Source organism: Alligator mississippiensis, chromosome 5 (assembly GCF_030867095.1).
Source record: "Alligator mississippiensis isolate rAllMis1 chromosome 5, rAllMis1, whole genome shotgun sequence".
Taxonomy (NCBI): Eukaryota; Metazoa; Chordata; order Crocodylia; family Alligatoridae; genus Alligator; species Alligator mississippiensis.
Window position 1 is genome coordinate 142,218,041 of NC_081828.1, and position 24,624 is coordinate 142,242,664.

At 43.1% G+C, this 24,624-nt stretch overlaps 1 protein-coding gene across 1 annotated transcript; it reads left to right on the forward strand.

Annotated features, from left to right (window-relative positions):
- Positions 1-947: 947 nt before the first annotated feature.
- Positions 948-24,195, forward strand: CMTM6 (CKLF like MARVEL transmembrane domain containing 6). Its single transcript, XM_006267280.4, has 4 exons — positions 948-1,103; positions 15,232-15,408; positions 17,793-17,891; positions 18,820-24,195. The coding sequence occupies exons 1-4, from the start codon at positions 990-992 to the stop codon at positions 18,970-18,972; spliced, it is 543 nt and encodes a 180-aa protein (XP_006267342.1). The 5' UTR covers positions 948-989; the 3' UTR covers positions 18,973-24,195.
- The last annotated feature ends 429 nt before the right edge of the window (positions 24,196-24,624 follow it).

Below are 24,624 nucleotides of genomic sequence, written 5' to 3' on the forward strand. Positions count from 1 at the left end.
TTGGGCTGGAAAAAGTTGAGAAACACTGGTATAGATAGCACTGTTTTTTTTTCAACCTGTGGTCTAAGGCAAAAGAGGACTGTGATCAATCAAAAGCGTGTGAATACCCATTTACAATTCAAAGGGGTTTGCACCCCATTAGAAACTTCCAAAGGGGTCTGCGCTGCCGTTCAATATTTTTTTAGGGATCTGCAAATGGAAAAAGGTTGAAAACCACTGCTCTGACAGCACAGATCCTATGCTACCTCTGACGTGTCTGAGCGCATCAAGTGTGATCCTGTTCCTCCACCCTGTTCTCAAGGCCCCGAAGAATCCCTTAATGCATCTACTTTTGTATGCAGTGACCCTTCAAATGGAGTCACAAAAAGCAGGGGCATCCACCCCCCGACCTTCTTTGTATTGGTGATTTTTTTTTGAGGACCTGAGTAGGGTGTAATAAAATATCGGATCCTGCTTGGCGCCCTGCTGGAGCCGACCCTGCTCAGCCCTCCGGCCGGCGCTGCCCCTCGGGAAGGGAGGCGGCGGCGCTACCGCGGGGCCCCGTGCTGGCGGGCCTTAGCAGTCCCCCTAGGTGAGGCGCTCCTTGGAAAATCCCGGATCTTCTCTTGGCAGGAAACCAAGCAAGCGGCATTTCTGTGGCAGAGCCCGCCGAGGGCCTGCGCCTGAGGGCTTTGTGTTGACACCTCGGGGTTTGTTTCATGACTAGCAGTTGTAAACCTGGGGGCCGGCCGGGGCCGGGGCCGGGGCCGGGACCGAGTATCGCGTCGGTCTGAAGCGCGGACTGACTAGAGCGAGCCGAGAGCCCCGACCCGCTCCCCCTCGCGCAAACGCAGCCGCAGCCGCAGCCGCCTCCGCGCCCTGCCCTGCCGCGCCGGCCCGCGCGAGAGCGCTGTGGAGGGAGTGGGGCGGCCGGGCCCCGCTGCGTCAGGCCGCTTCCGCCCGCCCCGTCCCGCCCCGCGCCTTTTGCTTTCGCTTCGTCGGTGGCGGCCATGGACAACGGCGCGGTGTACGAGCAGACCACAGAGCCCCACGACGCCCGCGCCCGCCTCTGCGGCGCCCCCCGGCTGGACCTCCCGCGCCTCGTCCTCAAGGCGCTGCAGCTGGTGAGCGGGGCGGGGGCGGGGGACCTTGGCCCCAGGCTGTGCCCAGCGCGGCCCTCGGAGGCTGAGGGGATCCCGGCGGGGGCAGGGGCTGCCTTGAGCCTTCCCCGGGCCGGGGGGGTGGGAGGGGTTGTGAGGAGGGTGCTTGGCCGTGAAGGCTGCCTCTCGAAGCTGTCAGTATCACTACACTGACTGACAGATTTCTTTGGGTAGGTGCCATAAATTTTATTAGACTGGGTAAACGGTTGGAAAAATTCTTTGCAAGGTTGCGGGCACAAATGCCGCGGGCCCCCCCCCTGGGGGCAGGGTGACCGCCTGCAGGCAGCGGTGTCAGCAGCGGGGAGGTGGAGACCGCCCACAGGCGCCTCTTTCGGGGGGGGGGGGTACGGCCAATCTCAGGGGGTGCGCGTGCACCCCCTACACGTCGCCAATGCTTTTGGGTGCAAACACCCTTCCTTAGACCCACACAGTTACAACCAACAACTATATTGACCCTTTTTCCCTCCACACCCCTTGCACCTCATGCCTGAGCTATCTCTTGTTCCCTAGCTGCTTTCTTCCCTTAAACTTGTTAATTGGTGCTGGTCTCCCCCGCTGCTCCCCATATAAAACAATACTAGTGGGGGTGGGCAGGGTGTGAATTACAGGGGAGGAGAGCCCCCCTGTAAGATGTGAAAAATGATAATGTTGGGGGGTCTCCAAGCCGATTGCTCCTTCACTTAGGTGGACTTGTTAATCAGTGAATTGGTTTAAGTGTTTTTGCAGACCTCTCCAAGAGTCAAAGAGTAATTCAAAACCTGAGGGTGGGTGGATCTAGGATTTTGAAGAGTGGGGTGCAGGCGGCGAGGTGCAATGCCACACATATTTTTCCCCAGTTAAAACTAAGCTGGAAGCTTCACTACTAAGATGAAGGCCTTAGGGCCCAGTGATTCAGTTTGAGGGGGAAGCAGAAACAAACCTACCTTCATTGGAATGAGTTTAAAACAGTCTGCTGGGTGCTGATAGAGGAACTTCCTGACCAGGAGCACCTGAACAGGATGGCAGAAGAAAGGTGAGCTTCAATGGTGGACCATCAAGACTGTTAAAAAGAAGAGAGGGTTTTTAACAACGCCTAGAATGAAGAGTCGAGAAAGGAGCAGGTAGATTATAATGAGCCATGAAGTCAGTGGACTCTCTGGGCACTGCTTGACTCAAAATGCTGCTGCCACTGCCAGGCAGTTGTCTTTAGCTATTGGGTGGAGCAGGAAACAAAAACGGAGTGCAAGTGCACCTGTTGGTACAGAAAAGGGAAGGAGGTTAGGGAAGGGCATTATCCTATCCAAATTAAAACAGACCCTAAAATAAAATCCTTCATACAGCTGCCATGTACTTCAGAGGGAGTTTAACTTTATCTAAAAAGTCTAGTTTTAAAAAATTAAAACACTGACAAAATAACCTAAATCCAGTGCTGCGTAAGAAATGATGAACTTTTAAAGGCCGGGAAGGAAGATGACTCACTGGTATTGTAGCTATAATATAATATTTGCAACTGATTCAAGTATTGGAGTCTGCCTCTGAAGAGGGAGGCATCTTCACAGTACTAGCATGCTGTGTTTCAAATTATCTCAGTCTGCTGTCGGTTCAGATAAATAAGAGGAGAGAGCACAGGCCAGTGTAACTGTCACCTCAATACTTGTGCTCTTACCATTTTAATCTGAAATTAAAATGGGCTAAACCCACATGGAAAATTTAATGCTTTGCACTAAAAAAATCCTTTAACATAATTGGCAGTAGACCTTGGTGACACCTCATTCTAGGGACATTCTGGGTCATCTAGTCAAGTCCATTCCTGACACAGGAAACTGCAGTATGTAATAATTCATGCATGTCTTAAGCTCGGTCTAAAACCAAAAACCATTAGAAGGCTATTCCAGAACTTCTGTCTTCTGATGGTTGTTATGGTGAACAGCTGTAGCATGGATGGGGAAATACAGTGCATCACTTCAAGTCAGAGAATCTTAAACCCTTTAGGCTCTTGATGTGTATTTTATAATGTTTCTTGATTTTTATTCTTAAATGTGGGAGATAGCTCAGAAATGAACTTTAATAAGCTCCCAGATACAATCCATTTAGAACATCCTTCTGTCCTTTTATCTTTTATCCATTTTACTGCATCAGCTCAGCAGTGAGTTTTTGGCATAGCATCTGACAAGTGTTCAATCCTAACTCTTAGAGCAGTGATTCTCAACCAGGGTGCTGTAGCATCCTGGGGTGCCTTGACATCCTTTTAAGGATATGCATATCCCTAAACATGATTCACAAGATAAACTCAGAGATTTCAAACAGGAATCTGGTGTCAAAACCATTCAGACCTGTTTTGGTCTTTCTGAGTTTTTTGCAGTTTAATATTTTCCCATAGTCAAGCAGTAGGTGAAAGTGAAGAGCTGGCATTTTCCAAGGGATGACTTGAGTCTAAAAAGGTTGAGAACCGCTGTCCTAGGGTATCCAAAATATCACATATATGGAGTCTCGGAAAATGCAGTTTGCTGTAATTAATGGCAAGAGCAGCAGCCTAGACCTTAGCAAGGAGGTAGTGAAACCCAAATGGAAAAGGGCATCCAATCATAGATGCAGTTAATAGGAACTGACTCTGATGTGCATGACTTTTGAGTCTGAAATGTGTCATCACCATGAGAGCACCAGGTGGTTTCCACCTCTTGTTTTTATTTGGGCATTGCCAGAAAAGGAAGCAATCAAAATTTTAAAATGGATGACCATCACTTGAGAAAAGATACCAAGTACTGATAAGAGAAGGCACTTAGTGTTTTTTAAAGTTATACTTGAAAAGAATTTTTAAAGAACCCTGTAACAATCTCAAAGCTAACACTATTTCAGCTATTTTGGGGGTTAACTTGTACTTTTTGTTTTAATGCTTATCACAAAACAAACTTCTGGAAACACCTAGACTGGTATAAACAGTCCTGTTGACTTATGTAGTAGACTGCTCACATGCTTGCGTTTACTTGGCTGGGGCATTTCTTTTTAAAAGCTTTTCTAGGAAGGAAGGAAATAAATTACTAGGGCCAATCTTAAGCAAGACGGGAAACTGGTGGACCTGTATGGGTGCAAACTTGATATTTCTAAGGCTTTGGCAGTTTATTACTGGAGCCTATCAGTGGCAGGGAGACAAAAAGGGAAAGTATCAAGAGCGAGACTTCCTTTGTACTCCCCAATAGGCAGCTAATTTTTTTTCTTTTACCTTGACTCCCCTGTCTTGAAATATACAAGTTGTTGAGTCCTTGGCCAGAGCACAAATCATGAATCAGTCTTTTTGATTATTATAGGTGAAGGTGAGTGACATACCACTTTCTAAGGAAGAAAACCTATGTCTTTATATTTTATTAAAATATATTGAATTAAAATATATTTATTAAAAATCCTGAAAAAAATCTGTTTGAAAATCAGGTAAACATGATACTGCAATCTTTTGGGAAGCAAAGTGATCTAATGGATGGGACACTCAGGTAGGACTCAGGGTACTTGAGTTCTACTCCTGAAACTACTGGTTACCTGCTGCACAGCTTTGGTCAGGTCTTGTTACCTGTCTGTTTTTGAGCCATTTTCTGTTTAGCTTTTTGGGGTAGAGACTGTCTTACTGTAGTTGTACACCAGGCAGCATTTTTGGATTTCTAGAGACTTTTGTGTATAATAATACGCATAACAATAACTTAAAGTTAATATTGCACAGTCAACTATCTAGCATACTTTTAAGTAGGATGTTGCTTCATCAGATCACCTGCGACTTCACTGTTACAGTGTTCCCTAAAATACAGTAAAACCAATTGCAGGAAATTACTTTCCAGATTTAAGTTCCATCATATTCAGGTATTACTCTGGGATCACTTTTCTCCTAATTTATAAATGCACATGGTAATACAAGTGTATTACTAACTGCTTCTGTTTAAGCTTTTCTTTGGAGCACTTTATTTTTGGATCCCTTTGTGGCAGCTTTGTGCCCCAGGGGCAACTATGACACCGCCTGATGGCTGTGTGGCTCTTTCCCAGCTCAGTCTCTATTGTAGCCCTCCCTTGATTGCTTACCAGCTATGCCTTGTTTTTACTAGAGGTTGAATAATGGAGGCTGCCTACAGGCCTTAAGAGTGAGCCTTAGTCCATTTGCTCCCGGACCCCCAATAGCCTCAGTTCAACCCTTAAGCTCAAAGGGCCCTCTTGACTGGTCTGTGCCCCTGCAGTGCACCTGTAGCTTTAAGGGCTACATTCATATCTCCCCACCAGGGAACCTGTAACCTTAAGGGCTCAATGCGTAGCTCCATGCCTTCCCAACACCATGACCCAAACCTCCTGGGGGTTCTTTTTTTGGTGTTGCCTGTTTATACACTCGGCCCCTTTGGGCCTCTGGACCCCTGGTCCCTTACAGAAGTTCAGAGGAAGGCCACAGGCCCCTGGGTTACACACGCAGCCCCTCCTCCAGGCTCTCAGACTCCTAGTCCTGCATGCAGCCCCTCCTCTGGGCTCTCAGCCCCCTTAATCCAACTTTTAGCCCTTCTGTGGGCTTGGGGACCCTCTAGTCCAACTTAGACCCCTCTAACCTGGCTCAATCTTTCCCTGGGCACATGGACCCTCTGGTCCAGGTCCCTAGGTACCTGGACCCCTGACTGGGCCCCGCTCTGTCTGTGGGCTCCTGAGTTACCAGTTTTCTAAGTAGGCCTTGAGCTTGCCACAGCAGAGCTCAAGGTTAAGCCACCAGTGCCAGTTAAATAGAAAAGAACCATCTTAGCCCTCTGGCAAATACCTCAAACCCTTTCTACTTGCCTGTAAAACCCCCCATCTTTCTCTGCCTAGGTGACTTGCCTCTGTTCCCAAGCCTGCAGAGTTGTTTACATAAATCCAGGTCCCTTCAGGAGCCCTGCTACACCCATAAAGATGTAATGGCCAAAGCAATATTGGGAACAATGGGCACATCTACACAAGACGCTTAATGCACAGTAGACTAATTCTACTGCACATTAGCACAGCAGGCAAAGCCCATGCTAAAGCACTAATGCGCAGTAGATTTAGTCTAATGTGCATTAACATCACTAAAAAAGGATTAATCTACGCTAATGCGCAGTAGCACTAAATACAGTGCATTAAGTTAGTACCTGTCGTTACAGGTACTAAATCTAATGCCCCATACTTACAGCGCATTATTGAACATGTAGACATGCCTACTGTGTTTCTTATGGAGTTCAGTTGCTTAATATGAAAATAATCTTATTTGCTACCTAAAATCTGGTTCAAATTCTTTGCATAAGTAGATAGGGAAAGACATGTTGTGCCAAGATCTTAGATCTGAATTTGTACCTAAAGGAGTAATATTTGTCATCTAATTGAGGAATTAAAAACAAATTTTGTGTGTAAAAATACCAATGCATAACCTCAGACTAAAAAAGTGTCATCAATGAGAGATGAGTTCTGGTTTTTTAGTTGTTCAGTTCCTGCACAAGCTGTACTATATAGGACACTTGTAACAGAAGAATCTTTGAATAGCAGCCTTCAATATAATTCTAAACCAGAAGATTTCATTTGTGAGGTGCCACTGTTGAGACTCCAGCAACAGTCCTTAAGCTCTTACAGTCTTATAGGAATAATTACACTGTACCTTTACAGCTTTTCATTGTGTAGAAAGACTATCTTAGAGATGGGACATCCTTAAACTAACTACTAGCAGTATATATGATGATGTCATCAATGAATGACTTTTACCCTCAAGTGAAAAAGGAGGTATTCATTTCTGGTATGCGTGGACAGAACTATAAGGATAATGATTTAAAAATAGCAAAAAGCCTTTTACAGCTCACATGTTTCACTGTTATGTGATGCATACTGTAGATGTAGTAATCCTAAAGCTGGGGGGCGAGTCAGGAGAGAATTTGGGTACCTGTTTCCTGATTGTTAGTGCAGAAGATATCTCTGCTCTGTACAGTTTAATCTATAGTTCTGGAGCAGGTGTTCGTCACAGCATTTCTTCGTGGCAATTTAAACCAAAATTACTGCTGTTCAAAGTCATGCTGAGAAGATGTGCTGTGTATCTGGTGACAGGGACCTCAATATGGCAGTATAGCTTTCTGAGAAGCTTCTTGTAGGGAAGGGTTAAGGAAATAGGGTGGAGGCATTTGTCCATCATAGGTGCTTTTGTCCAGGGAGGCTTTTGGAGGTGAAATTAGTATCCATGACAGTGCTTCTGGGGAAACAGAAATGCACTATGTGGGAACTCCTGGTCCCTGTTTGAGGAAAACCCATATATTTACACAGTGATAAAATAGGGTCCTAGCTTCCAGACTCCTCCTCCTTCTCCAGATCTACACCCCTCCCCCCCCCATTTATTTAACTTCTTGAAATGTTGCACTTTTAGAGAAAGGTAAGGGCTTGACTCTGTACACAAACTTGCAGAGACAATAGGGCTGATGGGTGGGTAGTCAGGTCTGTTATCTCTCATCTCCTATACTGCTGTTAACAAGGATGTTATTTCTGGAGACACAAATCCACAGTTTGAAAACTGAAACTAAGCATCACAGAGATGCTTAATGGGATCTTTTAGACTGAGCACTAAGTCCCATTGGGTTGAGTGGTTTTCTTTAATCTTTACTGATCTATAGAGGAGCCTCTGGGAACCTCATAAGATTGGGCCCTTAATATAGTCCATGACCTGTTGTGACCTATTTATAATTTTTTTCTAAAAAAGTGACACAAATATATTGTTTCAGCAGTATATAATTAGAAGTTATAATCCTTATTCCATGATGATATCTTTGAGCTCTAACATATTTTAAATTAAAACTATCTTTATGTAGGTTTATTTTTTTTAAAAAGCATCCTAACAAAAAAAAAAAGCCCCATATGATTAAATCAAAAAAATCTGATTTAAATAAAACATCCAGTTCTTTTTTTGTTTTTACTTTGATTTTTATCTATCCTGTTAGCAAACGTTAATAAATCTTGTGGTTTTAGAGAAAACAAAGAATCATCAACTCTTGCTTCAAAGTTGTTGTAATACACATGGAGGGGCTGGAAAGAACCTCAAGAGATGTAGTCCGAGACTACTGAACTTTCAGGCACCCTGGGTCCACATACCATACAGGCCAGACTTGGGGCTGCAGACCACACGGGTGCCCCCTGGCACAGTGTGGGCAGCTTGGATCCCCCTGTCTCCCAGCCACATTGGCAACACAGGCAGCAGGTAGGGGAGGAATGCTCACACAGTATGGACAGCTGGCAGAGGAGGGAAGCTGGGCTGCCTAGTGCCCCTCCTCCACTGTACAGCATCTCTGCACCATGGGCATCTCTGCAACACAGGCAACCTAGCTCTCCCTGCACAGCCAGGAGGGTGTGTGTTGTGGTGCATGCATCTGGAAAGGGGAAGTTCAGAGGCCCAGCACCCCACTCCCTGCAGCTGCTGTGCACACAGCACTGACAGCCCAGCTCCCCCTTTTCCCAGCCATGTAGGCTTCCCCCCACCATCTGCTGCACTTGCAACAATCCCTCGCAACTGCACGCACCACCCACTTGCAGTGTGACAGTGGGTCCCTTCTTTGCCATGTGCACAGCTTGGGCACTTCAGCTCCTTCTGTGGGGGGATGACAGGAGCCCACAGGCCACTTGCTAATCTCTCAAGGGCTACCATTGTATGTTGTAGTCCATCCACCTGCTGTAAGACATGCTCCAGTGTACTTGGATCATCTCTGACGATTAATGTTATTTGAACGGTATTGGATTTTGGACACATCCTTTGGGGACTCAGTTTAAGAAGTCCTCCTTGTTTGACAGTGTAGCAGTAAAACTAATCCAAGTATGATTTTTTTAAAGCAGTTGTGCACTCCTCTTGTAGTGGAATCATAGATAAGTAGTGCTGGAAGGGACTCCTTTTAACTTGCCCTAGGTAAAGCAGGGGGATGACAGCACTGTCAGTGTCCTGCTAATATAAAGACAGAAAAAATGCTTGTTAAAATATGCTTAAAATCCAAGGAAGAGGACCATGCCTTCCATTTCAGAGGAAAGTAAAATAACCTCACACTCTGTGTCCTGATCTCAAATATGGTGATTGGTCTCCATGAACAGAGAAGCAAGACCCTCTAGCCTGAAATCTGTTGGTTTTCTCAGTCCCAGCAGGAGTATCAACACGCCCCAGTCAAAATCTCCAGTCTTGGCTGTGGCCAACACCCAATGCTTCTGAGGAAGGTGGGGGGGGGGGGAAGACAACCCAGACACTGTATGGCAACAAGCAGATCCTGAAAACATGGGATAATCAGACCCTTCTATTCTACTCTGAGGACCCCAAATAGAGTTCAATACATTGCATAACTGAAATAAGAGACCAGAATTCCCTTTTCTGTCATTTGTTTCCTTTCTTAAACTTGCCCCAGCTCCTTTAATCTTTTTTCATAACCAAGCCGGTTATGGAGTTCTGCTTCATTCTTCTGCTACTACGCATGGTAGTCTCCTATTTCCACCTTCTGTGGCCTGCTTTGGGCTGCAGAACTCTTTATGGCAATGCTCTGGGAGGTCTTGGGGTCAGTCTCCTAGCTTTTGAGTTGTATTCACAGTACACTCCAGGCATTGCTACTCTTGAATCATCCCTGATCAGTGTTTATCCAAGCTCATTTTCAAAACTGTCAAAGGAGATTCTGCAGCTTCCCTAAGCAGTTGGTTCCACTGCCTCACTCTAACAGTGAGAGAAGTTTTTTCCTGATACCCAATTTAAGCCTACTGTGTTGCAATTTAAAGCCATTTCTGTGCATCCTGCCCCCTCTGCAGCAAGAGAGACATAAGTTGTCTCCCTCTTCATAGCAGCTTTTTGGATATTTGAAGGCTACTGTCATGTTTCCCCTTAATTGCCTTTTCTGCAAGCTAAACTTGCTTATTAATTGTCCCCACCTTTCCTTGTATGGTTTGTCTCCAGTCCTCTGTATCACTTGTTCCATCTGCCTTTGGACTGTCCAACTTCTCCACATCTTTTTCAAAATCCAGAGCCTAGACCTGCACACGGTACTCTAGATGAGACCTAACCAGCACCAAGTAGAATGGCACTGTCACCTCCTGTGGCTTACACCTAATAGTTCGGTAATTTAATATAGATTGACTCTGGTTATTTGGATCTTGGAGCTCTGTTCTGAGTTGGGTTAGCATGTATTTTCTCATCTAATGTTCTTTCTTTGTCTCTTGCAATTGATTGAACTTTTCAGTGCTAGTAAAGAATAGGATCTATGACCAGAAACACAGGAAATATATGCTGAGAAATAGACATATTGTTTTAGTTGCTGAGCTCTAGTTCTTTCCATTCCTGAGACGCATTAAATTTGTTACTGTTAAGTATTCAATATAAAATATTAATCTGAAGTGCTGTCTCTCGGGCATGGTTTAAATCGTGGAATTTATACGATCCACAAGTACTGAGCCAATATGTACCATAGGAAAATTCAGGATGAAGGCTGCCATTCTTATCTTTGCAGGGGACGCATTCAATGTTATCTTCAACTTACTTAATTGTACAAATAAATGCCAGCAATTAACGTTTCAAAACTATGAGGTATGAACAAGGCCTTGGAAGACCTTGGGGAAACCAGCATTTTAACACAGGAACTTTGGCCTTGGAGATGAATCTAACCTAATTCAGTTACACAGTCAAAAGAAAGAAGCAGTGTGCTTGGTAAGGCATTCTAAAGCACAGAAGAAATAATTTTAAACTGGCAGGAGGTGATGTTAAGTTGTAGCATCTCTCTTGCAAGTTTTGCTTTTTCCATTGAACACTTTAAAGCACATAACTTTGGAATCAGGGACGAGTGTTATGCTGCTTACAACTAAATCCTGAATTCTCACTAAATCTGGTGGACATTAGTAGTGCTGAAAGTATAATGCCATTGGCTTTTAATCTTGTTCACTCTGGTGAATTACAGGATCCTGATTTTGCTATTTTGCAATTCTGCATTTGGTAGCATCAACAGATTCCATGTTTTAGACAGGTCTCTTACTCTTGTCTCTACCCACACCTATTTAGAATAGAGTTAGATCAGGGGTAGGCAACGTTTTTTGGCCAGAGTGCTGAAAACCCCCACGATGCCTACCTTGGAAGGTGCCGGAGTGCTGGCATGCCAGAAAAACAAAATGAGGGCGGGGGTACATGGCAGGATGCCCTGCTTGTGCCCCTGCCCCCCAGCCCTGCTGCCTTGTGCCCCCCACCCAAAGCCCTTGCCCCCCAGCACTGCTCATGACCCTTGCCCCTCAGCCCTACTGCCTTGTGCCCCACACCCAAAGCCCTTGCCTCCCAGCCCTGCTCATGACCCTTGCCTCCCACCCAAAGCCCCTGCCCCTCAGCCCTGCTGCTCCCTAGCCCAGGCTCTGTGGCTGTCAGCAGCTATGCAGAACCTGGGCCAGCTGCAAACATCTGCTGCCTCTTGGCCCCGGCCATGGCCCCAGCTGTCTTCCAGTCCCAGACCCGGCTCCAGGGAGGCAGCACATACTGGCGATGCTCCCTGCTGTGCTGCCCTCACTGCTTCTGCAAAGCAGCATTGGAACCTGGCATGGCAGGGCACAGTGGCGGGCACAGAAAGCTGCCTGTTCCCAGCTCCCTGCTGCCCTGCCACACTTGCCCATGCTGCTCCTGTGCACACTGGGCAGCAGCTCAGGGTTGTGCCCCTCTCTGATGTCCCCACCTGCAGGGGAAGTATGGCAGGGCAGTGGGGAGCTGGGAGCAAGCAGGCAGCTTTCTCCACCCCCCACTGTGCCCTGCTACGCCAGGTTCCAACACTGCTTTGCAGAAGTGGTGAAGGCAGTACAATGGGGGGAGCATTGCCAGTATGTGCTGCGTCCCTGGGGCCGGGTCTGGAGCTGGGGCTGGGGTGGAGAGGCAGCAGATGTTTGCAGCTGCCTTAGGTTCTGGGTAGCTGCTGATAGCTACAGAGCCTGGGCTGCTTGCAGCGGGGCTTCCATGGGAGCAGCCCGGACTCCGTGGCTATCAGCAGCTACTCAGAGTCAGGGCTGGCTGCAGCCAGGAGGCTACAAAGAGCTGCTGCCGTCCTGGCCTGGGCTCTGGGAAGGCAGCAGGTGCCAGCACTGCACCCATTGGAGCCAGGAGGCAGCAGCTGTTTGTAGCCTCCAGGCTGCAGATGGCCCCGGCTCTGGGTAGCTGCTGATAGCCACGGTGCCCAGGCTGCTCCCAGCAGGGCTTGCAGCATCCCAGCTGCCTGCTCCTGACTGGCCGCAGCTACCCAGACCTGGAGCTGGCTGCAGCCGGGAGGCTGCAAACAGCTGCTGCCTCCCTGGCCCCAACGCGTGCTGAAGAAAATGGCCTCATGTGCCATGCTTAGCACGTGTGCCAGGGGTTGCCGACCCCTGAGTTAAATGATCACAACTAGAGTGCTGGTAAAATGCTCATCTCTATCGCAACCTCTGCTGTTACAGCAAGAGATGTAAAATATAAATCTGAAATTTGCCAATGTGGATAGAGCCTGTGAGAGGTGGTGGATATGTGAACATGTTTTATTAGATAATGCAGGCCAAGAGTCCTGTCCAGCTCCTACTCAGTAAGCTTGAATGCTGACTGTCCCCCAGCCAGTTACTGTCCTGCCTCCAGTCTCTCCTTTTTGTGAAAGGTCACTGAACGGGTGGTCTCTGGACAGTTCCAGGTGCATCTGGATGCCATCAGATTTCTGGACCCTTGCCAATCTGGCTTTTGCCCTGGATATAGCACAGAGACTATGCTCATGGCATTGGTCAAGGATCTTCACTTGGAGATCAGCAGGGGTAATTGTGCCCTGCTGATCTTACTAAATCTTGCAGTGGCCTTTGATACAGTTGACTGTGAATGAAATGCTGATAAAACCTGGTTAGTATTCACGGGACCACTCTAAATTGGTCCTGCTCTTTTCTAGCAGGGAGCTCCCAGAGAGTAGTATTTGGTAAATGCCTAAATAAAGGTAAGCCCAGCATTTAGGAAGGCTTCCTAGGATACAAGGAATTATTTTTACTGAGGTGACTGGTTGGGCATGGAAAAAAAAGGCATTATCAATGTACTTTTAATTTTATGGTCAGTCAAGTTTTCTGTACCTGAATGTCTTAGGCAAGTGAAGCCACACTAATAGATTTTGTACCTAATGTTGGCTATGTAGGGCGGGGAAGTCTAGCAGTAGGACAGTGGCCAAAATGACACAATTGCAAACAAAATTGTTGCACAAAAGCTTAGAGAATATCATAAAATAGCTTACAAATCTGATAGACCTACAAGTGTCATTTATTCAGTTCTGTTATCATTTGACAAGCCTGTTATCGGAACAGGCATCAAGAATTGCACAGTAAATTATGCATCAATTTTTAAATATTCTTTTAAGTAGAATAATATTATAGAAAATGGTTCCTACAACAGCAGATATAGCAACCTTGTGGGGAAGAAAATGGCATCTGTGTAGCAAATTTTAGTTGAGGGTATGCAGCTAGGGGAAAGATTCTTTTATCTACTTCCTTCAAAACAGAGAAACATTTCTTGTTTGTGGGGAGCCTGGTTCTCAAATTTGGTATTCAAATATTTGTATTTAAAGTTTTCTTTAAAGGGTAATTGGCTTCTTTTCTTTAGATATACAGTGCAGTGAAGTCTGGGTAGTAGAGATGCACCAATATATTGATCACCTATTGGATCGGCACCAATAAAAGGAAAATTAACGTTATTGGCAGTCAGCTTTTTTTGGCCAGCGTAGTCAATAATGTCACCAGTAAATGCTGTGTGCATGAGCGCAGCTGCAGCATGCATGTAGCCAGGAATGCAGCCCAGCACCTTGGAGAGCAGTGTCTGGTCGGTAAAGGGGGGGCGGCAGAGCAAGGCCTCTATGGTGAGGGAGGGAGTGGAGCTGGGGCAGGCACTGCATAGCCAGGGCAGTGAAAGCGACCCCATCAGGAGTGGGACGGAGCTGCTCAGCCTTTTCCCAGCAGTGGGTATGGGGCTGGGGGTGTGCTTGGGATAGGCGGGAGTGGGGTGGGTGGCAGTGGCATTGGTGATTTTGAAGTGGCACTAGCTCACCCTGTGGCCACCCTTCCCAGCACTGCTGCCGCCTGCCCCAAGCACAGCCTTGGCCCAACCGTGACCCCCATGCTTCCCCCAGGGGTGTGCACAATGGTGGGGTGCCACCCTGCCCCACCCCACCATGCCCCCTGGATGAGCCACCCATGGCTCTGCCCTGCTTCCAGTAGGGTTGCTTTCATTGCCCTGGCTGGGCAGCATCTGCCCCTGCCCCTCTCCTTCCCTCACCATGTGGGCCTTGATCTGTTGCTCCCACCCCTCTTCGTCCCGTCCCGTCCCCCGCCCCCGACTTACCGGCAGGGAGCTGTTCTTCAAGCTGTCAGGCTGCATATTGCCCCGTACCAGCCGATATGGCTGGTTAATAATCAGCCGTCGGTATCAGACAAAAAAATCTTTATTGATGCACCCCCACTGGGTAGACGGAACAGCACATGTATCTGACTTGAGTCCAAATGGAAATATTTGCTTTCTGCCATAGTCTCTTTGGAAATGCAGTTTAGGGGGGAGTGTTTACCTAGTCTGCAATGTGCAGTACATCAGAGGGTTCAAACACTCCAGCAGCGCTGCAGGAAGAACTGCAGTGTAGGAGCCCAGTTGAATGATCATCTTCTGCCATTTCTTTAACATTCCCATTTTTGCCTCCTGGCTGTGAATACCAGCCAGTGTGCATGAGACTACATGTGATCTTACAATTTGCCAATAGGCAGCCAGAGAATTCACTGACTGAATTTTTTTGTTTTTTATACCCTATATTTCCAGTTGGCCTCTACCTGTCAGTTACAGGAAAACATGCATTATTTATCTTTACTATAAAATTAAGAAGCTATGTGGCTGCCTGGTTTAGTGCTTTTTGTTCAGGTGGACCTAGTTTATACAAGATACAGTGCTTAATTTTAACAGCAATATAGCTTTTCTACACATACCAAGTATTTAGTTTGGTGTTTGTCAGGTCACAAACTGCAAGTCTATGTTACTTCTTTCTTCCAGATAGTTATTTTCACTAGGTTTTAGATAAGTGACTCAATTGCCTGGTACAGACATTAGTGAAGTAATTATCTAACTTGAATAATTCCTATTTTTCCACAGTTATTTTCCTTTGTAGCCTTCATTTGTGAAGAAGTGGTGGAGAGCTGCACCTTATGCGGCGGCCTTTACTTCTTTGAATTTGTAAGCTGCAGTGCCTTGCTTCTGAGCCTCTTGCTACTGGTCGTGTATTGCACTACTTTGTATGAAAGATTTGGGGACGACAGTATCAGAAAAACAGTAAGGATGATATTTATTTTTCTTTAAATTTAAGTTTTCTGTCATAATCCACCTTTATGTATGAGTTTAGAGGATTGATATTATTTGATAACAAGGTATATACAGTGATTTGCTTGTTCTTCTATGTGCCTCTTTAAAACATCATGTTACATAGGAGCATAATCAACTTTAAGAATCCCCTTTACATAAACAATTTTTTTTACATTTTTATGTTAGCAATTATGAGATACGGTGCTTCATTTTTGGGCCTCAAGAACTAGGAAGACCACTTGGCTCTTCACGGAAACAGGCTGTTCTTTTTAGTCTCTCTTCAGTTGGGGTTGCTCTTTTCCATGCCCCTGATTTGGTGGGTAACAGAGAAAGTGAAGAAAGGGGTTGGTGACTGCCTGAAAAGTCCTGTGCCAGTGCATGTTGTTCTGAGGAGGAAGGTGTGGTAAACATTATTATTTGCTGGGACATCCAGATAAGATTTCCTTGGATGAATAACAGACTGGGGGTTAATAGGTTTAGTTAAGGGTCACTAAGCATATTTCTTTAAACAGGTTTTCTGAGCGTACATGTGCCTCTCTTTTGGTATCATTAGGTTTCCTAGATTAACGTAAAAAGAGACTATTATGAACAACTAGTCTGACTTGCTACATAACACAAACCCTTTAAAAGAAAGAATTTCACCCTTTTGCTTCTGGTTCTGCAGGAGATTGCTATGTCTGTTTTAACCTCAGTTGTGTAAAGTGAGTTAGGATTTCTTTGGTATGAAAAACACAATTTAAAAAAAAAATCCAGCCCTATTCCAAGATGGGCTCATCTGAGCTTTCTTGTCTCTAATAAACTAGAAGGAAAAGAATTAGTAGAACTTCTGTACAAGACTTGCAGAGTCCCTCCTTCTGTGCATGTGCATACACTCTCCCTTGCTGTTCCTGTCTCTCTCCCATATTGCAAACAAAAACGGTCAAATGGGTAGCCATAGGTCAGGTTTAAAAACAGGTGAGACCAGGAAATACATTTGCTTCTTTGCTAAATTCTAACGGGAATAGTTTCTTTCAAAAAAGCCAGATATTCTTTACTAACCCTAACACAGTTTTATTGAGAATTCAAGAACAAAACTGATTTCATTTATTTATATATGTCATGCTAAGAGAGATTAAGAGAATATGTAAATATTCTAATTTTTAATAATTCTAAAATCCTTCGTGTTAGTGGCATGGATACAGACCTTTGTTTACCAAAACTCTTACAAGCAAACAGTCTTTAATTAAATGTGAACAAACATGCCACACAGACCTAAAGAAGGGTATTTTATGCCCCAAAACTTGTCTAACATCTCTCCCAACTATACAGTTAGTCCAGTAAAAGATAGTATTAAGAGCCTTGCTTCCACATATTTCATAGATCATCCCAACTACAACACTGCAGCCTGACTGCACAAACACATCTTCGCTTATGGGGATTTCTTTCATTCTCAACTTAAATAGCAAATTGAAACCTCACCTGAGATTTCCCGTGACTTACCCCCACTTCTCATATTTTATCTTGTAAAAGATCCTCTCTTGCCTTTTACACTGTCTGCATTTCATTCTTATGAGTTGGAGCTAATGAAATGATTTGCAATGAGACTGATCTTACTTTTGGGATGAGTCAGTAGCATAGATCTGCACATCTGTGCAAAGGGCTTTAGGACTTAATGTTCTGTCATGCAAATTATCAGTGCTCCTAAATTATATCTTTGGGGACAGTATGTTGCCAGCACATACTGGTGGGTTTATCTTGCAAAATATTTCATTTAATTATTTAGAATGTGTCTGTTTCTTCAATTTAATTTATACAATTGTTTCTTGCCCCTTACCCACCTCCTTTCAGACTCCAATTATGCTCCTTACGTTTCAGAAGATACGATACTGACAGTAAGTGTCGGTGAGCATAGTTAAAGAGAACATGATACAGTATTGTGTATATAAGCATCCTTCCTACTGGAGAATTGTTGCATTTCATAGCAAACAATTATACGTTCTTTGATTGAAGGGATAAAGATAGGAGAGTATTTGTAGTGAAAGAATGAATTTGCTTTCTTTTCTCCATATCTTTTAAATATTGAATGAAATTAGGAAAGCTAAACAGACTTTCCTGAATACAGAATACTCTGAGAAAAGTTAGATTGACTCCAGGCATTATGGGGACAGACTAGAAAGAGTAATGCAATGCAGATGCCTTTCCCAACTGTTGGAGTTGAATGCTTTCTTATATGCTATTTGAAAGACACATTTTCCTAGGCTTGTAAGAATGTTTGGGCTCACATTTGACTTCAGTCTCAGATTACCTTGGGCACTCCTAGTATTACTTCTTTTAATGGGTATTTTATTTGTAATAATAATCTTGCCTATTTGCAGGATTTTGTGGCCACAACAATAGTGAGCGGTTTCTTTATCTTAGCTTCAATTGTGTTTGCTGCAACCAATGACGAGTCATCTGTTGAAACTCTTGCAATAGTAAGTATTTTTATTCTGTATTTCTATTTCATACCTTGTTTACTGTTAAACCTTCTGTCATTTTTTAAACCATCAGTATCAAAGAATGTTATCCGTGAACTAACAGAAAATGGTAAATGTTAAGAACTTCTGCCCCAAACTCAATTTGACTTATTGCATTTGTGGGAAGAACATAAATGTGCACAGGAATATACTTTAATATAGATTTGTGAAAGCATAGCATGACTTGAATACTTCCATAAGATTTTTTCTGGAGTGAACAGAAACGGAATTTTTGTTCTTAAATCTTGTGATTTTGTTGGTTGCGGTCAGCTCTATAAAATGTAACTCTCTTAAAGCATCACATAAATGCACGCTCTGTTCCAGTCAATTCTTGCGATTAGGAATGGCAAGCCAATAAATCAAGAAATCAAGTTGCAATTTTCTTACTTGCATACCCAGTAAAGATTTCTGCAGATCTACTTAGCCCTCCAATGGCATCATTTTCTCCTTCATGATTTTGACTTAATACTGACTGGCTTCTGCCCAAGCCACACCTTATTCAGCACTTCTGTAAAAAATGTATTAATTTCTGCCTCTGGTAGTGTATTAAGAAACTTTTTAAATATGACATATTCAGTCCTATCATAATATGAATATGAATTGCACCAACTGCAATTCAAACATTAAGAAGTGCTTCTACACAGGATGTGCTAGAAGTAAACATTTTGACCAGTCTCTGATAAGAATTAAATTGTGAGCATAAAGAGACTGGAAGCTTAATGTACCCTGATCATTAGTGTGCAGGAAAAGTACACAAAAGATGCATATTTTTTTCCCTGTGGAAAAGGATTTGTTCCCTTGTATCAGGTTCTCAGCCAATGCTGCAGCAACATTTAATATTTATGCATATATGTTAAACAACTAACTTTTTCTTTCACTTTCACAGGTGTTTGGATTTCTGGCAAGTCTAGCATTTTTGGGTGATCTTATCTATATGCTTATGAAAAGACGTAAACCAGCTAATGAAAAGAAAGCAGAGAACCCAGACCGACAGGAAACACCAGAGAATCAGCCACTGAAAAGTGAAGCCATAGTTTAAAAAGTCTGTTTCTTTCTATTAGTTAAATCCAGATGAAATACTTTACTACATTGACAGTTACTGTCTTCTTTCTGTTTTTCCCTTCTAACCAACTTTGTTCATACTGAGTACCAAAAACTTGTATAGACTCTTACATTTCTTAACAACAGTCTCTCAGGTATCATGATTTATACAATTCACCAGATAACTTGTCCTGACTAATAATTGTTGAAGATGCATACTTCAAAAGGAAGAAGCTGTCTCCATCCAGAATTCTTTTCTTTAAACAAAATAGTTAATCAGTGTTCTCATTTACTTATAAGACCTTAAGAGCAAAGAATGATATACACCAATAGAGTGTGCTTGAATTTCAAGATCTATGTTTAAAATACAGTACTAAAATTGTATGGAGTACAGCAGGGCAGGGTTAGAATTCTGCTTAATTCTCACTAATCTATGTTGGTGACATTCAACTTTGTTTTAGATGCTTACTATAAATTAGTACAGCATAGTTGTTTCTTGTTTGGGGGGGTGTCAGTTAAATTATACCTATAAAAGGGACATTGCTTGAATCTTACAGAAGTTTCTAGCTGCTGAAACAGTTTGATTCTTATTTTAGTTCTAGATTCTCTCTCTGACAGTCAGTATAAGGCACCCAGTGAAAGATACAGTTGGCCAATTGTTTTTTGGCAATAGACACATTGTGGATCCTGCAGCCATTTTTGCATTCCACAGTTCTGAAACTTTGAAGTCATATCTAATGCACTTAAAATAGCTAAAAAGCCATAAAAACTTCAAGAGAAACTTGAAATAGCTTATGAAGCAAGTTTAAGGGACAAATATTTTCATATTAGATGAAAGAGAATCAAGAGGAGGCAGAATTGCCTATAAACAGAAAAAGGGATAAAAGGTCACCTTGTGCCTGAAAGCTTGTTTAATATCTCTCCCAACTACACAGTTGGTCTGATAAAAGATATTACCAAAACAAAACAAAAAAATTCTCACCTTTTCTTACTAGGCAGCACAAGAAGTATTTTTAGGCTTTTATTTTTATTAAGCTTCACCAGGGAGAACATTGAACTTAGATGCTCTCCAGTGCCTATCACATGTATTAAACAACTTGCGCAATTTGCTTCTCCATAATTAAGATGAATTTGGCCAGGAACAGCCTACATTTATTTTCTTCATTGCCAGTATACATGCAATAGTTTGAGATTCTTGTGCTACAGTCCAGCTTTGTTGAATGGATAAATAACCAAGCAAACAGCTGTGTAAAATTCTAATCTTAAAACAACAACCTATAGTTACATGAGAACTATAAGACTAGACAGTGCTGGAGTCCTGATCGATAGAGCTGTACTTGAGAGCTAAGAGGTAGAAAGGCATTCCTCAGAGATCTGGTGGCGGAAGAGGAAAATAGGACAACTATATGTGCAGGGTAAGTGGTAGTAAAAAAGGAGAGTAGGAGATGGGACAAAATATTAGAACAAACAAAAAAGGCTGATAATGCAAAGTAGTTGTCTGTTTTCACGACATGCATTATGTCTTCCATGGCTTGAGACATTAACTTCCCCACAGCACTTCACCATTTCCTATGATGAAACAATTGCCTTTAAACTTTTAGAGCAGCACTGAGACTGAGGGTGTCAGGCACTCTCACCGGGTTTTCAGAACAAGATGTGGAGGTTGCAGTAATGCCTTTGAGGCCTTGAAAATGAGATCAGAGTCTTTTCCAAGGCTCTCGTCCCCTGATGGATCTGTGTTTGTTTTCTTATAATGTGTCTACTCTCAAAGATTCACCCTTAACACTACACTTTACTGAAGGAATGTAGAAGAGGTATTGGGTGGTTTGCATGAATGATGGGGCTTCATGCTTACTCTGTAGCATGCCATCAGCAATGCATATGTATTCTCTTTCTATTTCTTTGGAAAAAGGGCTGTTCTGTCAGACGAATGCTCGTATTTTCTGCACATCTGCACTAAAGCCTACTCTCAACCTGCACATGGAAAATGGTTATTACTGCTGTTGGGAATTGGTACTGTGGGTGTTCAGAAAGCAAACTAAAGAGCGTCTTTCCAAACAGTACTTCCGAAGATGTAATATGTTGTTATTGGCAATATCACATGTAATTCCATAACTTGAAATTGGTATCTGTCACTACAGTGAACATTGTCCCTTTTTTTTTACTTAGTATCTGTTAATGTTTCTATATGTTGTTTTTACTAGATTCTTGTTCCTCATATCAAAAGTGTCTATGGATTTGTTTTTTAAAGTTCTAGCTAAATGTAAAAATTGCACTGTAATGTTATTATATTAGAAAGGCTGAGGGTTACCATTGTATAAAAGCCAGCCTGTTTGTTCTGCCTGTTTAGAACTCAGCTCTCAGGCAACACAGAATCCATATACTTCCAGTGTGCCGTACAGAAGTGGAGGTATTGCTGGTGGTAGACATCTGTTGATTTGCAGGATGATACGGACTTAAATAGCACTATTCTTGGGAGGCCTTCTACAAAAGGAAGAATTTTGAGTTGTACATAATAGTTTTGAGTCCTCAGATATATCTATCTAAGTGCTTTGTGCTCAAGGTAAATAATGATTATATTCACTTTACAGCTGAGGGAAGTGAAATAAAGAGAAATTCAAATTATTTTTTTCCCCAAGGCATTGCAGGGAGTGGGTGGCAGAACTGTGATATGAACTCAGCCCTCATGACTCCCAGTCTTATGGTCTTACTGCTAAAAAAAAATGGCAAATGCATTTGCTTGCCCACCTCTGTATAGCACTTTGATTTTTTTTATTTATATCCTATATAGCCAATTAATGAGCTTTGCTCAATTGAATTTGGAGTTTAACTGTGTCTACAAAAATCCATGGGTATTATAACTTCAGCTGGGCCAGCATCTTACTTCCCAGGCCAGATCTGGGAGTTCAGATTACCAACCTCCCCCCCTCATATCCAGGCTAGTATCTTACATGCAAGCCTCAGGCACAGAGGCCTGGGGTTTTGGATGCCTTCTCTAATGCTTGATTTTAGCTAAAAGGCCAAGTACTCTTGACACCTGTAGTATAAAGCAGCATCCAAGCCATCCATTGTTGTTTTTCTTCCTCCCTCTTGCAAAATCAGCATTGTTTTTTGCAGCAAGTTTTTCCTCATTTGTTATCCAGTTTCATTTTAAGTGCCTCTGTAGTGTGGTTTCCACCCTCAACAGTAGCCATTGGGGTGACCTTCATGTGGAATGGAGTGTCAAATCATTTGTCTTGTAAAGCTAGGGAGAAGCTGAAAATGCCGTTTTCCAATAGAAAGGAATGAAAAAACAATACAATCAACTACATTTTGAAAAAAGAATGGATGACCTTTGGAAAATAAATTAGTTTTGCCTTCTGATTAGCCATAGGAGATTTCTATGGAGAGAAGCGAGACCTGCTACATTCCTAAATACCCTGGCTGCCAGACAGTTGGCTATCTAACCATCTCCTGTGGCAACTACTACTGGACCAGCCTGCAGTTGTTTAATTGAGTTTATCTATAAGGTGATGACAATATACAGTTCCTAACAAAAGTTTGGATAAGGCAGAGTGCCATACCAACCTCAGGGAAAAGAAAATGATTGGCCTAAATCCTCCAGCCAATCCACCTTTGTACGCTAAGTGGAGCGATTCTATTGCTGTAAAAGCTAATTTGAACCAGCTGGACGTTCCCCGTCGGACGATTCTAGGATCAGATGGTCTTTGGTTTTTTTGTTTTGCTTTTAACACATGGTTCCAAAGTGCACGTGAATGAGTGAGCGAGCGAGTGTCTATTGAAACTGGACTAAAGTGTTGTTGTTTGGAACACTTAATCATAAAAACTGGAAGAGAATCATTTTTATAGGAAGTCTGTACATTGTACCTGCAAGGGAGGGCCGTCTGCTCTGTGGTGTTATGAGCCTGCTCTGGTTGAGCACACTGTGAGAAGCTTTGGTCTCTCCTAACTGGCCCATGTAAGGCTGTCTATACTCACCTCTGAAGTCCTGGTAGCAGACAGCAGCCACTCCTCCGAAGCTGCCACACTGAGCCCCTGTGGCTCCATTCCACATCCTGGAGGCACAGCTGTACAGTGCATTGAATGGACTGCAGCAGCTGGGCAAAGGCATAGGAATGTCTATGCAAACTGTTAGCTGAGTGGCAGGAGAAGCCCCCCTCCACTCAGCAGAGGTGAAATAATTCTGCTGGATTGGGGCAGGGTGCCATGGCTGCCTTAGCATGTGAACACAGAGTTCTGCCAGCAAAACACTATATTGTAGACTAAGTCTGAGACACCAGGCAGAGCCAATGAATCTTCCCACCAGTTTCCACAATGTGTATAACTTGAAGTACTATGAGGATGAGCACACGGGATTGTTGAGGACCAGTTATAAAGGGAGGAAGTGGCATGAAAGGACTGGGAGCCCCTTGAATATTATATGACAATGTTTAGAGGAAACAGTCTTATTTTTTACTTAATATTTAACCCGTATTGTTTTAACCTAAAATTTGAATACCAGTGAGAGGAAAAAAATCAGCATCCTTTTTAAGGTACTTTGTTGTTAAAGCTCTACTCCATCTCTAGAAAGCAGGGGAATATTTCACAGTGTGGTTAGAGCTCTGTAAAGAGTCTTTGGCCTGAAAGCAGTTGTATTTGTGTTGATTTCAATTCTATTCAAAACACAGCAACTAATTTGTGCAATAGAAATGTAAAACCTCCAATAACATATCCTTGTAAGCTTTTTTTTAGAAAAGTATATGTAATTGCACCAATTCACTAAACTGGCAGTGCCTTGTCTAATGCAGGAAACAATTCCTTTTGACTGTTTTCTTTTGTCACTATAAATGCTGAGTGTGCATCATAAAATCATAGAAAATTAGAGTCAGAAGGGACCTCAGGAGGTCATCTGGTCCAACCACTTGCCCCAAACATGACCGTCCCCAGTTTTATAAAATCCTAGATAATTCTGAATGGTAGCAAAATTAATGTGTGTTATTTTCATGGCTTGAGAATTATTAGTTATTGAATAAGGGAAATATAATAATTATATATGTAAATTATATATGGTTCTTTAGCTTTTGCTGCACATACCTTGAAATGTCAATCAAAGTGGTTCCATATATTTAAGTATTTTCTCCTTCTCTAAGCCTGTGGTCTTTTTGATGCATTTTTTTTGTCTTATGAAATTTCTAAAATTTTGTAATCATTTTAAATAAAGGATTAACAAATTGCTTGCTCACATTGTTTCTCATCTCAGCTGCTAGCATTTTGGTATTAGTAGCCACTTCTGTTAGTGGAAACTGCAGGAAATTGCTTCATGCTAAAGTTCCTGGTTAGGGGCCATTTGTCTGTGCTGATCTGGGTAGTTGAATTTAGTTTACAGATCCGCAAAGTTAGATACTTCACTGGGAGTTTTCTCAAAGGATCTTCTGAAATATGGTTGATACTGCTGTGGGCAAGAGCCTGGGGCTAAAACAGTCCTTTCAAAACAGATTTCACATCTGCAGTTTCCTGTAGGTTAGCATGGAACATCCCATGCCAATGCTGCTTTTCTGAATATTTTATTCTTCCTTGGGGCACTTAGAGAAAAAAATGAGTGACACTTATAATCCTTCCTTTCACAAACCAGACAGTTGTTTTGGGGGAAGTGCATCTACCTTAACTTAGT

What these genes read in the sequence shown, in the direction of transcription:
- CMTM6 (XM_006267280.4), top strand. Translation starts at nt 990, where the DNA reads ATGGACAACGGCGCGGTGTACGAGCAGACCACAGAGCCCCACGACGCC. An exon ending in TCCTCAAGGCGCTGCAGCTG is followed by an intron (nt 1,104 to 15,231) that starts GTGAGCGGGGCG and finishes ATTTTTCCACAG; the next exon opens with TTATTTTCCTTTGTAGCCTT. An exon ending in ACGACAGTATCAGAAAAACA is followed by an intron (nt 15,409 to 17,792) that starts GTAAGGATGATA and finishes GCCTATTTGCAG; the next exon opens with GATTTTGTGGCCACAACAAT.